At 40.2% G+C, this 16,063-nt stretch overlaps 1 protein-coding gene across 5 annotated transcripts in view; it reads left to right on the forward strand.

Annotated features, from left to right (window-relative positions):
- The window catches only part of LOC127202537 (cytochrome P450 3A9-like), a 112,550-nt gene that overhangs the window by 81,191 nt on the left and 15,296 nt on the right, over positions 1-16,063 (forward strand). For 2 of the 5 annotated variants that reach the window (XM_051161179.1, XM_051161180.1), the window contains 5 exons: positions 6,908-6,960; positions 7,513-7,612; positions 12,487-12,600; positions 12,823-12,911; positions 15,806-15,954. In XM_051161179.1, coding sequence (XP_051017136.1) covers positions 6,908-6,960; positions 7,513-7,612; positions 12,487-12,600; positions 12,823-12,911; positions 15,806-15,954 — 505 coding nt within the window. Of the gene's footprint in view, positions 1-1,013; positions 1,174-3,230; positions 3,325-6,907; positions 6,961-7,512; positions 7,613-12,486; positions 12,601-12,822; positions 12,912-15,805; positions 15,955-16,063 lie in introns of those variants that run through there. The other 3 variants (XM_051161177.1, XM_051161178.1, XM_051161181.1) reach the window with 3 other exon arrangements.

Consider the following 16,063-nt stretch of genomic DNA (forward strand, 5'->3'; position numbering starts at 1 on the left):
CTGCATGTATGTCTGCACATCACATGAATGCAGTGCCCATGAAGTTGAATCCACTGAAGGTCAAATCCAGAAAGTTGTAAACCACCATGTGGATCCTGAGAATCAAACCCTGGTCCTTTGACAGAGCAGACAGTGCTCTAAGTTCTTGAGACATCTCTCCAGCTCCATGTGATGGAGCAATCAGCTCCATGCCAGACCAGCCTGCATCTTTCAGGAAGGAGACTGAGACTAGCTAATCCCATTTGCTTTTTTGACCCAGGAACATGAAGTGGTCAGTTTATAGGAAATGGACACAGAGAAGACAACTTTATCTGAACTTTCCAGAGGCCAACTATTTTAAAGCATTCTATTAGGAACTGGAGGCATAAAAGATAGTCCTAATAAGATGATACCTTGAAGAAGTTTATGACATGGTAATGAAAACATTCATGAAAACCAATAATGTTCTCAAAAAAACAAAAATACAATTGTTTCCTGGACATAACAAACTATGTCCAAGAAACTAACCATTTTAATTTTCAGGAGGTCAGTGAGGAAGGATTCTACTAGATGGAATTTAAAAGAATAAGTTCTGAAGAATGAATAAGAGCATTCTCTGAGACAGAGGATTTTGTAGGTAGAAGGAAGTAAATTTAAAAAAAAAAAAAACCTTTTAAGTGTAGCTCACATAAATCTTGAGTCTTGCAAAATAAAAGCACCCCAGGGCAAAAGGACAGACTGAAAGAGCTTAAAGCAAATAACTTCAGTCAAGTTTCTGATAAGAAGCAACAACCTTTGGATCCAATGACGATACAGCTTGTATTTTTCGTTGATATTTCTACCAAAGGAATTCAAATATCAAAGTGGTCACACCCATGATTCTCTGCCAACTGGCAAGGTGGAAAGTGCACAGAACTCTTGGAACTGTAGGTGGGGCACAGCAGTGTTTCTGCTGAATGTAAGGTCAGCCACATCCTCTTTTCCAGTACTTAAGCACTGCAGGCTGGCCTCCCTGAATCACAGCAAGGCAGGGAGGGGAGATCAGTAGGCTCAAACCTGGAAGGCGCAGTACACACAGCTGAGAGTAAAGTACAAAAGAAAGACTTGATTAAAGAAAGCAACAATGGACCTGATCCCAAACTTCGCCATGGAAACCTGGATGCTCCTGGTTACCAGCCTGGCGCTCCTCTACCTGTGAGTAAACTGCCCAGGATCCTCTCCTCAGTGGTTATGACTTGGGGGGGGGCATGAATAAGACAATTCTCCCTCTTACCAGCTTGAAAATTCCAAAGGGAAAATGAAGGGGACATTGCTTGGGTGTGGGATGCTAGAAAGACCTAAGATGTTGCTTTCAGTCTTAAGCAAATCCCTCCAAGGGGATAAGTATACATTCCTCTTCTACTTAGCTCCACTTTCTGTGGATAAGAGGACTGAGTGACCTCACTTAGGCTTGGGTTGTCCTCTGATTGAGCCTCAGTGTTTCCCTCAGATAAATAAACCGAGGCTCAGCAGAAGCAGATCACAAATGACTGGCCCTTGCATTTGATGAGAGACTTCTGCAAGGTCTCCGGACTGTGGGGGTGGGAGGAGCTTTTGTGCTATCTTCTACTCTGTCTTCTCTGATGCAGAAGATATGGAGTTTTGCCCCATGTTCACATGGCTAGTTTGTGCTCCCTTGTCCAACCTCTAAGACTATTTATACAATGTCCCTAGTATACCACAGGCTCTGTGATAGGTCCAGATTCACTCTTTTTTTTTTTTTTTTTTTTTTTGTTACTCATCCCTGGAGTTCTCTGCCTCCCCAAGCACAGATGTTCTATATAGTACGCAGACCTATTTATATACTTTCTTTCTAAATTCCACTGGAAGCATTGGTCAAAACGTCTATTTCAATGCTTCCTTTCTATGTTGGGATGACTTCATGATGGTACATGGTAAGAAAGAGGTTATCCCGAGTTCCAGGACTACAAATGTAACCACCATGGACACTCATTCTACTGCTGTATGTGTGTGTGGGGGTGTGTGTGGGGGTGTGTGCATGAGAGAGAGAGAGACAGAGAACACATATGAGTCCACGGAGAGTAGATGCTCCCCCTCACTGAACACATCACATTTAACTTCTGTTACTATCCTACATTAATAGAAGATAGATACTCATGGTGATGTGAAGACAGAAACATCAAACTTTTTTATTTTTTGAGGGGAAGGCTATGCATTTGTGGTATTGTGGCAACATCTTCTTCCATCTGGTCATGTTTTGCAATTAGTTGAAAAGGTTTCATTTCATTTGATCCTAAAACTTCTATGAGATAAGACCAGCAGTCTTCTATTCAGAAGGTTAAAGTCGGGCTGTTGCTCTCCGTGTTTGTAACAATAGCTGTGTGTAAAGTGACTTTATCTGTTTATAAGTGCATGTCTAAGGCATAAACAAATGCATAGGATACATTGTGTATATGCTTTGAGATAAACTTGCTGAGCAGGTTTTTATAATTCAACAGTTTTTGCTGTGCTTGTCCATCGGGTTATGTTAATCTCTCAGTGTCGGTGGGTAAGGAAGAGAATGGGGCAGTGATGACATAAATTCTATCCAGGTATGAGTTAGAAGAGCAGTTCTCAACCTGTGGATCTAGACCCTTTCATGGTCCTCATATCAGACATGCTGCACTTCTGATACTTACATATTGATTCATAACAGTAGCAAAGTACAGTTGTGAAGTAGCAATGAAAATAATTCTATAGTTGGAGGTCACCAGATCATGAGGAACTTTATTAAAGGGTGGCAACATTAAAAAAGGTCTGAACCCCCTGAGTTGGGAGGAAATAAGAAAATATTCCTCACAAGGGAGACTCCTCAGGTACACTTGTGAGTCGCAGCCCCCCTGAAGGTCACTAGAGGGACAGATACCCATTGGCATCCAATCAGCTTCATAAGTGATTAAAGAAAACAAATGAAATTAAGTAGAAGTATTTTAGACTGAATCTCATCACATTAACATTTACTTCAGCACTTAGAGCCAAAAACCCATTCACATGTTTTATCTAACCATTGTGGATTTGGGGAGTCTCTCAGAAAAGGTGAGGGTAAAAATGAAGATCAAAAGTAGGTGTTATTGTTGAAGTTTTTCTTGTTGAGTGTTGCTTACATGTTATGCTCCACTCCAGCTGGAATGTTAGAATCCCTGTGTCTGTGACTGTTAAGCCCACATGACACACAGTGACAGTCTCTAAGAACTTAATATCTCACTTTACAGGTATGGAACCTATACACATGGACATTTTAAGAATTTGGGGATTTCTGGACCCAAACCACTGCCTTTCATGGGAAATATCCTTGCATACCGCGACGTAAGTGTTGACTGAGCTCCCAACCTGCCTTGCTACAGTTGCCAAAACTGCCTTAGAGCCTGCAATTGGAAAGGCCGGATATTGGGTAAAGGTCTCCGGTTTTAGGATTATTGTCTTTGGGGCTTCTGATTTTGGTGCAGGTGATCTGCCCACCCCTCTAGCATATTTGTTCTCGTGTTGAGGATGTGTTGTTAAGACTTCTGAGGCCCAAAAGAAAGTTTGTTTGATTTTTTTTCCAGTACATATTCTAGCAAAAGACAGTACTGCCTCTGGAACCTGTGTTTAAATTTGTGTGTGTGTGTGTGTGTGTGTGTGTGTGTGTGTGTGTGTGTGTGTGAGTGTGTGTCTTGCAGTGATGTGCAGTGGTGAAGTAAACATGAAGGTCAGAGAATTACTATGAGAGTTGATTCTCTCTTTTTTCCATTTTTGTTATGTTTCTTTTTTAACATATACATTTATATTATTACACATAAATAAAATAAACTGCACATAGCAGGAAGAATCAGGAATTATATAAATGTTACATTCATAGTGATTTGGCTATTTGTGTCAGGCAAACTTGAAGTAAACATCTTTCCTATATTGTTGAGTCTAAAATTCTGGATGAAAAGCAATATCTATCATATCTCATCTCTATCAACTTAGAACATCTATGTAGATCTAAAAACATCTTAACCCCTAACCAAGTAAGCTTAATTGTAAGACTAAACTATCTCGTCTTCAACCCCATCAGAGACTTGAGAAGGAATAAAAATTAATTACCTGAATGAACCAGAAGTGCAGGTTAACAGCATCCAAAATGAAAAACTGACAGAGACAGTTTACTGCCTTAACAGTCACCCAACACTCTCTACAATGTTGGAGCATCATCTTCAGCCTTCTGGCGCAATATATGTAACAGACATATTTGAGAGACATGAACTACTAAGGACTTGCTTACCCTGTCTTGGCAGAGTTTGGCCGTCAGCTCTGCCTGCATCTAAGCTTGCCCTTTTTAAAGGCAGAACTCTGTCTGTGGCAAAATGAAGGACATTTTGCCAGTGATTGTCTTGCTATATTTGAAGCAATCTTCATAAGTAGATTCTTAAACATTCATCACCTTTGAGATAGGCTGGGTGTTGCCAGGAGTTAACTTGTCTTGTTGCCAAAGAATCTTTAGAATAAAAATATTTTTAAATGTCATATTCTGTAGGTCTCTGAGCTTATGTGGCCTTTACCTAATGAGCCAACTCACTGGCAACTTTTGTTTTCATACTTAAAAACATCACAAATGAAACTTAGCAGAAAGTTTGCTTTGTCTTGCTTTGTTTTGTTTTGTTTCTGTTACAATCATGGTCTGGTTTCCTTTCTGTTGCTGTGATAAATCATTGTGAACAAAGAAGCTTACAAGATGGTTCAGAATACTGACTTCTCTCACAGGGAAACTGAGCTTGGTTCCCATAAACCCCATAGCAGCTAATATCATCTCTAACTCCAGTCCTAGGGGATCTAACGTTTTCTTCTTCTTGCTTCCTCCTGCATGAGGCACGCATACATGCATGCACAAAAAAATATCCATATACATAAAATAAAAATAAGTCTTTAAAACAAGACATTGTGAACAATGCAAATTAGGGAATGAAAGGTCTTATTTTATCTTACTGGGTGGAATTCTTCATTGAGAGATGTCAGGGCAGGAGCCTGAGTAAGACACCATGGAGGGATGCTGCTCTCTTAGGCTCTTTGTAGCTCTTTCTTAAACAGCTCAGAAGTACCTACCCAAGGAATAGTGAGCTAGCTCTCTTACATCAATTTACCATTGAGATAAACCTCACAGATATTAACTCCAGACCAATCTGAGCTTGAAAATCTCAGTGGAGACTCTCTTCTCAAATAATTTGGCTCACTCAAGGTAATGATTAAAACAAACTAGGACAGGAAGTAAAAAGTCAAAGAAAATGCTTGATTTGTGTCTCTTTTATTGCTTTGAAGAATTATGATGATCATTGCAACTATTATAAAGGAAAACATTTCATTGGGTCTGGCTTATAGTTCAGAGGCTTAGTCCACTATCATCATGGCAGGAAGCATGGCAGCGTGCAGGCAGACATAGTGCTGGAGAGGCAGCTAAGAGTTCTACATTTGGATCTGCAGGCAGAAGAAGTGACTGCCACACTGGGTGCCACTTGAGCATTCCAGGCCTCAAAGCCAGCCCACAGTGATCACATCCTACAACAAGGCCACACTTCCTAATAGTGCAGTTCCCTATAGGCCTAGGAGGCCATTTTCTTTCAAATCACTATACAATGTAATGTCCACGTAGTTGGGGCCATCTCTCTATCTTTCTGTGTTCAGTAGAAAACCTGAGAAGCAAGTTCTCTGTCATTCTTTGCTTACTTGTTTTCTCACTCAGCAGTGTGCCTGAGACTCACTCACTCTCTAGATTGAAAGAGGTCCTGAACACCACGACAAGAGCTACAAAGAAAATTAACCTAGGCCCATGGGGGCTCACAGAGACTGAACCACAAACCAAAGAGCATGCATGGACTGGATCCAGGCCCCCTACACATCTGTAGCAGAGGTGCAGCTTGGTCTTCATGTGGGTTCCCTACCAATTGGAATGGAGACTGTTTCTGACTCTGTTGCCTGCCTTTCAACCCATGTCCCCTATCTGGGATGCCTTGTCTGGCCTCAGTGAGAGCAGAAGCAATCAGTCCTGCTGTGACTTGGTGCACCAGGGTGGGTTGGTGCCCTTCTCCTAGGACAAGTAAAGGGAGGTAGGGGACAGGGGGTGTGAGGGTGAGGCTAGGAGGAAAGAATGGAGGGGTCTGCGATCAATCTGTAAATTGATTAAATAAATGAATTCATGAATGGGGGGAGGCAAAGAAGTCCTAAATTTGTTCCAGCTTCTACTTCCTCTGGTGTTCTAGGGAGAACTTTTGAGGTAAATAAAAGGTACTTTAAATATGGAGATACACAATGGTGCCTGTTTCTGGAATCTTTCCTCATGTTCACTTAGCTTCTGTTTTCTCTTGTGCCTATGAAAGGAATAACTCCAAGTCCTTGAGCATTTAGGGATGACATGTGGGGAAACAAACACATTTTAGAGAGCCACAGACTCCCTATTATTCATAGACAAGAGTAAGTGGCCATGCATGTACAATGTTGGGGGAAAACTTAACAATTTAAAGGTCCTTATTTCTCCTGTATTCTTGCTCATTTCCACTCATATACATAAGAGTAAGAGCATCCCTCCTATTGCCAGGGATAGACCATAATATTGATTTAGTAAAATTCAAATAATTTGTACCCCAATTAGATAAGGACCATCTACTTACAACAGTAGTCTGGGGCAGTAAGATGGCTCAGCTGGTAAATGTGTCTGCCACCAATCCTGAGCATCTGAATTTGATCCTTAGAACCTACATGATGGGAGGAGAGAATTGACAACCAGAAGTGGTCTTCTATTCTCTCTCTCTCTCTCTCTCTCTCTCTCTCTCTCTCTCTCTCTCTCTCTCTCTCTCTCTCTTCCTCATGTACACATACACACACACAGATAAATACATATAAAAATACTGATTTTTCATTTTCTTTCTTTTCCCAGGGATTTTGGGAGTTTGACAGACAATGTCATAAAAAATATGGTAAAATGTGGGGGTAAGTATTCTGGAAATTTCCATTGGTTTACTTGAAATGATTACATATCTCAGTACCTGGAAGACATCCATAGACTTATGACTATAAGTATTTTAGAGGCTTTTCCTATCACAGGTCCTGTATGTCTCCAGGTACCATAGTTCACAGGCTGAATTAGTCAGAGAAAATTATTGTTTTGACTTTTCTCTTAGACTTGATGGCCCAGGGATGACTCACCTGACTTTTTGCCCAGTGTCTGGCTATTCAGTTCAATATTTACGTATGCACCATCCAGATTTAACAAATGTTCCCATTTATTTCTAAGTGTGATCTCTTTGTAGAACTATTCCATGATTGCCCCTTCCTGCATGAGCTACATTATACTTCTGCTCATGAGAGTCCTGTGACAGGAGGTCAGAATTCCTGTCTTCAACTAGAAGCTCACATCGTTGTGTGTTGCACAATTTGGATTATGGGTCTTGTAAGATCTGAATCAATATTTGGGTTCCAGGGCATGCTTCCAGCTATAAAATCTAGCTGGTTGGTTGAATATTCTCTGCTTCCCCAATGCAGGTTTTATGAGGGCCGACAACCTATTTTGGCTATCATGGATCCAGACATAATCAAAACAGTGCTGGTGAAGGAATGTTATTCTACTTTCACAAACCGTCGGGTAGGCATCTGTTCTTTAAATCATTTCAACATTTATTCATGTGTTTATGCATTAGGTAAGTGTTTTGGTGTGTATGATTCTGTGTGTGTGTGTGTGTGTGTGTGTGTGTGTGTGTGTGTGTGTGTGTTAGATGTGAGTACCTGTCCCTGCTCAACACACACAAGGAAGCCAGAGAAGGATGCCAGGTGGCCTATATAGTCACTCTCTCATTCCCTTAAGAGGGAATCTCTCACTGAACCTGAAGATAAACTGACAGCCAGAAGCCCCTCCCCTGACATTTTCCTGTCTCTGCCCCTCACACACCTAGGGTTACAGGCACACTTGGCCATTGCCGGCTTTGGAAAATTTTTCTTAGGGTGTGAATACACCCAAAAAGCATTCATAACCTCTGCCCAGTGGCACCATGTCCCCAGTGCCATGTTTATGCATTAGCTTTTCTTAAAAAAACTTTTTAAAGGATTATTTATTTATTTTATGTATATGAGTGCAGGTTACCTACATGCCAAAAGAGGGCATCCGATCACATTATAGATGGTTGTGAGACACCATGTGATTGCCAGGAATTGAGATCAGGATCTCTGGAAGAGCAAGGCAGTGCTCTTAGCCACTGAGCCACCTCTCCAGCCCTATGCATTAGTTTTTTGTCATGAAGTAATTATAATTAAAACTTTATAAGTAACTAGGCAAAAATGTACAAGAATTTTCCATCTAGCCTGCCGTTCTTTCTGATGGTAATATCTGTAAATTTAGTATGTCTTTCTGACAGCAAATAATAGAATCCCTATTGTTTGGTTATCATGTATTTTATGTTCCCTTATTGTGTATGTATATGTGTACAATGCCATACAAAATCACCACATTTGTACCTATCTATAATAACCAACAGTTAAGACACAGAGCTACCCCTTCAACATGGATGAGGCTTCCTCCCACTAATCTCATAGGGTGGCCATGCACAGCTTGTCTTTTCTTCTTAAGGAGAATCTATACTTATTTGCTCCATTGTTAGCATATTTTGTTGTGAAAAACAATAAGTTGATTATGACATTTCTTACTGTATGTATTTTATAAACACCTTTCAATTGCTATCTTATATCTCACTTTCCCTCTGATCTTCTTCCCAAATATAACCCATCCGATTTTGTGGCATTTTAAAAGATTTAATACAGATACTATGCATAAGAAGAATCTTGTGATACTTGTGTTTCTGAATCTGCCTTATTTCTCTTAACGTGATGATCTCCAGTTCCATCTACTTTTATGCAAATGCCATAAATTTTTCCTCTTTTATGGATGAATCAAGCTCCATTGTGTGTTTGAGCACGTTCATGTGTGTCTGACATTTTCTTTATCTATTCACCTATTAATGGACACCTGGGATGACTAATCTTGGTTGTCAACTTGACATGCCTTAGAAAAGGGAACCTAAGTTGAAGAATTTCCTGTCAGATAAGGCTATGAGCATGTCTGCGAGGCATTTTCCTGATGGTTAAATGATGTAGGAGGGCCCAGCACAGTATAGGTGGTACCATCCCCAGGTCGACTGTATAAGAAAGGTAGCTTAACAAGAGCCTGGGAGCAAGCCAGTGAGCAGCACGCCTCTGTTGATTTCTGCCTCAAGCTCTTGGCTTCCCTCAGTGATGAAGTACAAGCTGTAAACTAAAACAAACCCTTTCTTCTACAAGTTGCTTCTAGTCATGGAGTTTAATACAGCAACGGAAAGCAAACAAAACCAATACCTAAGCTGATTCTACAGCATGACTATTATGAATATAATCCCCCCAAAAAAACATGGGTACACAGGTATCTCTGTGGTATGTTGAGTTTAATTCCTTTTCATTTAAATCCAGCAATAGTGTAGTGTATCACATGGTAGTTAAATGTTCAGACTTTAAAGGATCCTATACACTGGTTTCTATGGTAGCTGGCCAAAGTAACATTCCCACTAGCAGCATAATACAATAATTCATTTCCCATATATTTTCACTAACATTTATTGTTTAACAGGAGTCTTTCTATAACAGAGGAAAAATCTTATCTGAAGGATACAAATACACCTATTTTCCCTTTTGTGGATTATGTTTGGTAACATGTCAGAAAATTTATCTCATAAACCTCACTGTTGGTTGCATTTTTTTCTTTACTAAAAACTATACAGTTTTGTCTTATGGGATTTTTTGTTGTTTTTCAAGACAGGGCTTCTTGGTATAGCCCTGGCTGTCCTGGACTTGCTTTGTAGACCAGGCTGGCCTCAGACTTACATACAGTTTGAAGTTTTATATCTAAGTCTCTGATCTATTTCTGTGCTACATCTTATATGAAGCATCTGATTTAAGGCAAGATTCTTTTTCCTCTCTTTCTCTTCCATCTTTCCAGTTTTTGTGACATAATTAAGTTGCTTTTGTACCTGTGGGGGGATACCTGGAGTCTGGGAAGATGGCTTGATGTATAAAAGCACCTAGAACACAGCCTGTGTTCAGCTCCACAGAACCTACGTAGAAGCTGGACACAGCACACAGTCTGTACTCCCAGGACACACCTACGAGGAAACGGAAGTAAGGACAATATTTCCAAAAGCTTGCAAGGCAGCTGCCCCTGGCCTAAGTACTAGGAATCAAAGGACTCTGTCTCAAACAAGGTGAAAAAGTGAAGAACAACATCCAAAGATTGTCCTCTGATCACTATATGTGTCATGGCAAGCATACACCTGCACTCTTACACAAAAAGGTGCACACACTCACAGAAGCACACATAAACCAGTGGCAAAAACATTCTTGTGTGTGATCATATCAAATTATAACACAAAGTCAGTTCATCAAACCAGTGATTTAATGATTGTGTTGAGGATCCAAGAATGAATGAAAATCATTTGGGGCTGTGTCTGTGGCTGGATCACTCTTACACTGTTACATGCCATAGAATCACTGTGTCTATCCCTCCTACAAGAGCACAGCCTTTTAGTTATTGTAACTTCATTGTGACTCCACATGAGATGGAACAATTGGTTCCTCATCATTTTCAGAATCCTTTCTGTGTATCTCTTTCACGTAAAGTCTTCTTAAATTGTCTTTTCATGCAAATTCAGAATGAGATTATTAATGTCTACACATAAAAACCCACCTACCTATGCTATCAGAATTGAGTTAATTTTTTTATACATTTGGAGAAAGTCACAGTTCTTAGCACTTAGATTGTATGTGTGTTACATAAATACTTGTGCCCATGCGTGCATGTGCTGAGGCAAGAGAAGGAATTTGGGTGTCTTTGCCACTCTGCCTTACTCCCCTGAGACAATGTCTCTCAATGAACCAAAAGGTTACTGTCTCATCTCCGCTAGACTGTCAGTGAGCTCTTAAAATCTTCCCCTCTCTGTTCTCAAAATTGCAGTTATAGCACCTGTAGCCATGCCCAGCTTTTTCTAATATGGGTGTTGAGGATGTAAACTCAGGTCTTCATGATTGAGGGGGAAAAGTGCTCTTACCTGATGAGCCATCTCCCTAGCAGAGTCTTCTCATCTAAAAATATGATCTGTTTCTCTATTCCTTCAACAGTTTTGATTCCTTTCATCAATATTTTATAGCTTCTAGCACACTGTACATTTTTGTTAATTCATACCTAAAGTGTTTCATCTTCTTTATTTATGTTTATTGTTTCATTTTATGTGTATGGGAGTTTTGCCTGCATATATGTCTTGCAATATGTGCATGCTACATCTCTGTGGAGCTAGATATGGTCAACAAAACTCCTGGAACGAGAAGTGCAGATGATTTTAAGTTGCCGTTAAGGTGCTGGGAATCAAAACTTGTTCCTCTGGAAGAGCAGCCAGTGCTCCTAGGAATTCATTTCTGTGGAAAAATTGTGAAATGCACCTAAATCCTTGCTTATTTTCCTGGTACCTTGCAAAGGTATTTTCATTCACATAAAAAAGTGGGGGGGGGGCTGGAGAGATGGCTGAGAGGTTAAGAGCACCATCTGCTCTTCCAAAGGTCATGAGTTCAATTCCCAGCAACCACATGGTAGCTTACGATCACCTGTAATGAGATCTGGTGTCTTATGGTGGGCAGGCACACAGGTGGGAAGAATACTGTTTAAATAATAAATAAATCTTTTTTTAAGTTGGGCACAATAACTTGAGCACTGGAGACAGACAGGTGTATTTCAGGAGTTTTCCAGCCAGCCAGCCAGCCTAGATGAAACAGGGACCTTCAGGTTCAATGAGAGACTGTCTCAAAGGAATAATGCGGAGTGACAAAACAGGACACCTTGTGTCCTTCTCTTGCCTCTGCACATGACCACATGAACACACATTTGCATACCCACAATGAAAAACACTAAAAACAATTATTTTTCTAAATTTATTATGTTGAATTCAATTTTGATATAATAGGTAAATTTTTATGTAAACACATCAGACCCAAAATGTTCTCATTTTAAAGGACATAACGCCAAAAATACTTATTTTTGTACAAAATATGTGTTTTCTTAATGTGCATAAGATTCAATCAACTATACCTAATGAAAAACAGTAATAAAAATGTTTACATAGAACTGCATTACTTCTTCCAAATAATTTCTATATCCTTCCAAGTACTATTAGTTTTTCCCAATCCACTTTAATCATCCCTTATCAAAAAGCTCATCCTATGAATATATGTAAATACATAACTAGCCTGTCTTAACAAGGCCACCGGTTGTCATCAGTTCCTTTCTACTTGACACAGACTGAAAGGATGAAGTCAGGTGTTTGAGACAAATATGCATTGAACAGGTTAGATTAACTAACGAGAGCATCACAAATAAATGATACCTTTTTTTACAGCTGTTGAGTTCACCAAACTTATATATGGCACCATCTCTTTGGCTTTGGATTCTAGGCTTTTGGTCCAGTGGGAATTTTGAAAAAAGCTATCACTGTATCTGAAAATGAGGAATGGAAGAGATTAAGAACATTGCTGTCACCAACCTTCACCAGTGGAAAACTCAAGGAGGTAATTAAGTAGTAAGTTTCTCATTGGAAACATGGAGAACAGATCTGGGGACAGGTAGAGTGGAAGATCACAGCCCTTTCCAAACCAATGTCCACTGAGTTGACACTCCTAACCATGGCCTTTTGTATTGATGTGACCTCTTGCTTTGTCCTTGGGAAGGCTAGTCCACTGAGAATTGAGCCCCCTCATCTCACTGTGAATGATATTTTGTTTTGTGCATAGATGTTCCCCATCATTAACCAGTATGCAGATTTGTTGGTGAAAAATGTGAGATGTGGAGCAGAACAAGGTGATCCCATCATCATGAAAGAGTAAGTACCACCACAGTTGTTGGGTGCTGGGCTCTTGCATTAGTTACTTTCCTGTTGCTGTGACAAAACAGTCCAATAAAAACAACTGGAAAAAGAAAACATTTGTTTTGGCTTACAGTTCCAGGGGCTACATGTCCATCATAGCAAGAAGACATGGAGGCAGGATCAGGAGGCTAACTGATAACACTGCATCTAATACTCAAGAAACAGGAAGCCCAGCCTATATAGATTCAAGATCTAGCTGAAGCAATCTACTCTTCCCAAATAGTACCATGGCCTCAGAAACCAGTGTTTGAACACATGAGCCTTGGTGGAGGGCATTTCCTATTCAAACCACAGCAGTTGTTAGTAGACACCACAATTGTCTGCTAGGGAGTTGAGATTCACATTAAGTCCCTTCAGGAACCAGACATGAATGAGTTGTTGTTGTTGTTGTTTTTGTTGTTGTTGTTACTGTTGTTGTTACAACTGATTACAACAACTCAGCCTCCTGCTGAGGCTGAAATCAGAAAAAACTAGAAGACTTTCCTGTAACAGTGCTGTGACTATAATAGGCCATCCAAGAAAAAGGACATCTCCCAAGAGAAGGTAGAGTGATGTCTTAGTTTGAGATTTATTGCTTTGAAGAGACACCATGACCATAGCAACTCTTATAAAGGAAAGCATTTCATTGGAGCTGGCCTACTGTTTCAGAATTTTAGTCCATTATTGTCATAGTGGGAAGCATGGCAGAGTCCAGGCAGACATGGTGCTGGAGGAGGAGCTGAGAGTTCTACATTTTGATCAGCATGTAGCAGAAGGGTACTGTCTCACTGGGCATGGCTGGATAACATATGAGACCTCAAAGCTCACTTCCACATGGCACACTTCCTCCAACAAGGCCACACCTACTCCAATGAGGCCACCTACTGCAACAAAACCACACAGTCTATTAGTTTCACTCCCTATGGCCTTAGCATTCAAATACATGAGTTTATGAGGGCCATACCTATTCACCACCACAAGTGGTTATAGGTAAAAGGATGCCACTCCTTTATATAGGAGCTGTGATTAATAGCTCTATCAATTGTTCAATTATTTTGGAAATTCTAGAAAACAAGATAAATTGTTTAGAAAGAAGGATCATGCTTTAAAGCACATTTGTTAGTGTGGATTTCATAGAACATAGACAGCCAAGAAAGCATTCCACTCATATTGGGACATTGTGTGTTCACCAAAGACATTAAAATGTAGACGTTAGAGCAATTTATAACTTATCATGGGCTTATCAAGAATATGAGTAAAACAGTAAATCTTCTGCAGGATCAGCAAGACAACTCGATGGGTAAAGAAGTTTACCACCATGACTGAAGGCTTGTGTTTAATTCTCAGGACCTGTATGGAGGAAGGAAAGAATTGATTCCCACAAGTTATCCTCTACATGCATGTCACAGCACAAGTGTGCCCCCATAAACACACATACATGCATATACACACACACCCCACAGAGGGAGGTGCACATACATGAAAGATACACCCAGAGTCGATAAATGAAAGTGTAACCATTCCACTATTTCTCTTTTAGCCTGTTTTTAAAGAGGGAGAGTTCCTGTAAGGCTGTGGGCTTTGTGATCAGATCATTTTCTAGAATAAAGCCAGGCCTTTTGAGTCATTCTAGAAACACTGATGCACCACTCAGACTTCCTGGAAGATGAAGACATGTGATCACACAAGTAGAGGAGAGAAATTTGTATTTTACCAGGAATACTATTGATTCTTACCATTTACAATAATACTTCTGCCCTTGGGGCAATGTCACCTCCCCAGGACTGGGCACTAGCAGATCTATCAGTACCTCGAGCATGGGGTGTGACTCAGAAATTAATAAAAATTCTTGTGTGTTGTACTGAAGATGAATAGGCTTTGGGTATAAATACCAGCAATACACAAATACCTGATACGATGTTCTGTTTCTCAGTCTCCTACACATAGACAGTCATCTAAATTGCCCTGGTGGGACATGGTGCTTCCATATTCACCATCATCCACACTTCACTCCCACTGATGCAGTGTGTCTGATTATAAGTTTCTCTTTTTCTGTGACTCCATGTCTCTTGGTGTCTATTCAAATCCCATATCTATTTCTGTGATTTAAAAATCTTTTAGATACCCTGAATAGTTGAGCAGTGGTGGTATGTACCTTTAATCCAAGAATTCAGGAGGCAGAGACAGGTAAATCTCTCCAAGTTTGAGGCCGGCCTGGCCTACAGAGTGAGTTTCAAGACATCCAGGGCTACACAGAGAATCCCTGTCTCAAAAAACCAAACCAATATCCTGAATTTAAAAAAAACAAGTTATGGAGTTAAAGAGTCCATACTATCCTACAGTTCCAGGTTCCAGTTAAACATCACAGGGAAGTCAAGGCAGGAACTTGAAGGCACTAGTCACCCAGAGAGAAATAAGTGCATACACATTTGTGCTCAGTTCACCTTTTCTGCTCTTATGCAATCAGGGACTCAAACCCAGGGAAAAGTGTTGCCCAACATGGACTGGCTCTTTCCACATTATTAGCACAGTCAACAAAATACCACATAGGCATGCCCAAATACCAACTGGATGCAGACAAAAGTTCAATGAGAATCTGTCCACAAATGATTCTAGATTGTGTCCAGTTGACAACTAAAACTAACCCTCAACAGCATTCCTATCACAGGCCAGGACACGAACATTTTTAACACTCTCATCTGATGAGCTTCTCACCAGAAAACGTGATGGAGACCTAGCTTCACCAAGCAGTGATTCTGGCAGTGTGCGCCTTGGCTTGGCTTGTGAATTTACTCCCATTTGGTCCATTACGAGTGTTAGAAGGAATAAGAGGAGTTATAGATGTTAATTCCATGTCTCCCACTACTCAGGGTCTTTGGGGCCTACAGCATGGATGTGATCACAGGCACATCATTTGGAGTGAATGTTGATTCCCTCAACAACCCACAAAATCCCTTTGTACAAAAAGTGAAGAAGCTCTTAAAATTTAATTTCTTGGATCCATTCTTCCTCTCAGTGAGTATGTGAACTAACATTGCATTACTTCTGTTTTCTTCTATCTTATTTTTCAACAGTTTATGATGAATTTTAGTCATTTTCATTCCCCTGTTCCTCTTTCTTGCCCTCCC

The sequence above is a fragment of the Acomys russatus genome, chromosome 19, assembly GCF_903995435.1.
Source record: "Acomys russatus chromosome 19, mAcoRus1.1, whole genome shotgun sequence".
Lineage (NCBI taxonomy): Eukaryota > Metazoa > Chordata > Mammalia > Rodentia > Muridae > Acomys > Acomys russatus.